At 39.7% G+C, this 766-nt stretch overlaps 1 protein-coding gene across 1 annotated transcript in view; it reads left to right on the forward strand.

Moving 5' to 3' along the window:
* LOC107578972 (interferon regulatory factor 4-like) overlaps positions 1–708 on the forward strand; it is a 4,102-nt gene extending 3,394 nt beyond the window's left edge. The window contains exons 5-6 of the mRNA XM_016264865.1: positions 239–351; positions 449–708. Of these exons, the coding sequence (XP_016120351.1) occupies positions 239–351; positions 449–616 (281 nt within the window). The 3' untranslated portion in view covers positions 617–708. The remainder of the gene's footprint in view (positions 1–238; positions 352–448) is intronic.
* Positions 709–766: the final 58 nt, after the last annotated feature.

The raw sequence follows: 766 nt of genomic DNA on the forward strand, positions 1-766 counted from the left end.
GATTTTTTTCTTTTTTGAACGAAATTTACACTTTTATTCAGCAAGGACGCATTAAATTAACAAAGAGATATTTAAGAGATTTATTATATTGCAAATGTTTTCTATTTTAAATAAATGCAGTTCTTTTGAAATCCTGTAAGATCTTTCAAAAACATAAAACAAAAATCTGATGTATTTCTGATGATCTCACCTGTCATTGGATGTGATTAAAATGTGTCCTCCTCTGTATCTTCTGTAGAGTTGCAGAGTTACACCTTGCACGCTCGTCCTGCGCCATGTTCCCAAGTGCTGCTATTCTTTGAGGATGAGAGCACCGATACTCAAAGACCAAGAAGGACCTTCACAGTGCAGGTACATTTCTTTGGTTCCTTATAATACAGATGAAGTTAGGAATAAAACATAAATGATATTCATGTCATCTTAATTGGCTTTTGTCCTCATGTCACAGGTTGAGCCACTGTTTGCTCGCCAGCTTCTTTTCCTCACCCACCCTGGCAGCATGAACTATATCCGCAGCCATGAGCTTTCACACCTGCCCCCTGAACACAACCTCTCCCCGACCCAAGACTACCACAGAGTCATCACGCATCACCATAACAATGGCCCTCAAAACTGACCTTGGCGGTTTGTCACTCCACTCTTAATCCTGGATTAACATCTTGTTTAACCCAGGGTTAAAGCAAGTTTTTATCCTGGGTTAAAGGGATAGTTCACCAAAAAAAAGATTCTGTCATCATTTACTCACCCTCATGTCGTTCCAAACCTG

The sequence above is a fragment of the Sinocyclocheilus grahami genome, unplaced genomic scaffold, assembly GCF_001515645.1.
Source record: "Sinocyclocheilus grahami isolate Dianchi unplaced genomic scaffold, SAMN03320097.WGS_v1.1 scaffold13228.1, whole genome shotgun sequence".
NCBI classification, from domain to species: Eukaryota; Metazoa; Chordata; class Actinopteri; order Cypriniformes; family Cyprinidae; genus Sinocyclocheilus; species Sinocyclocheilus grahami.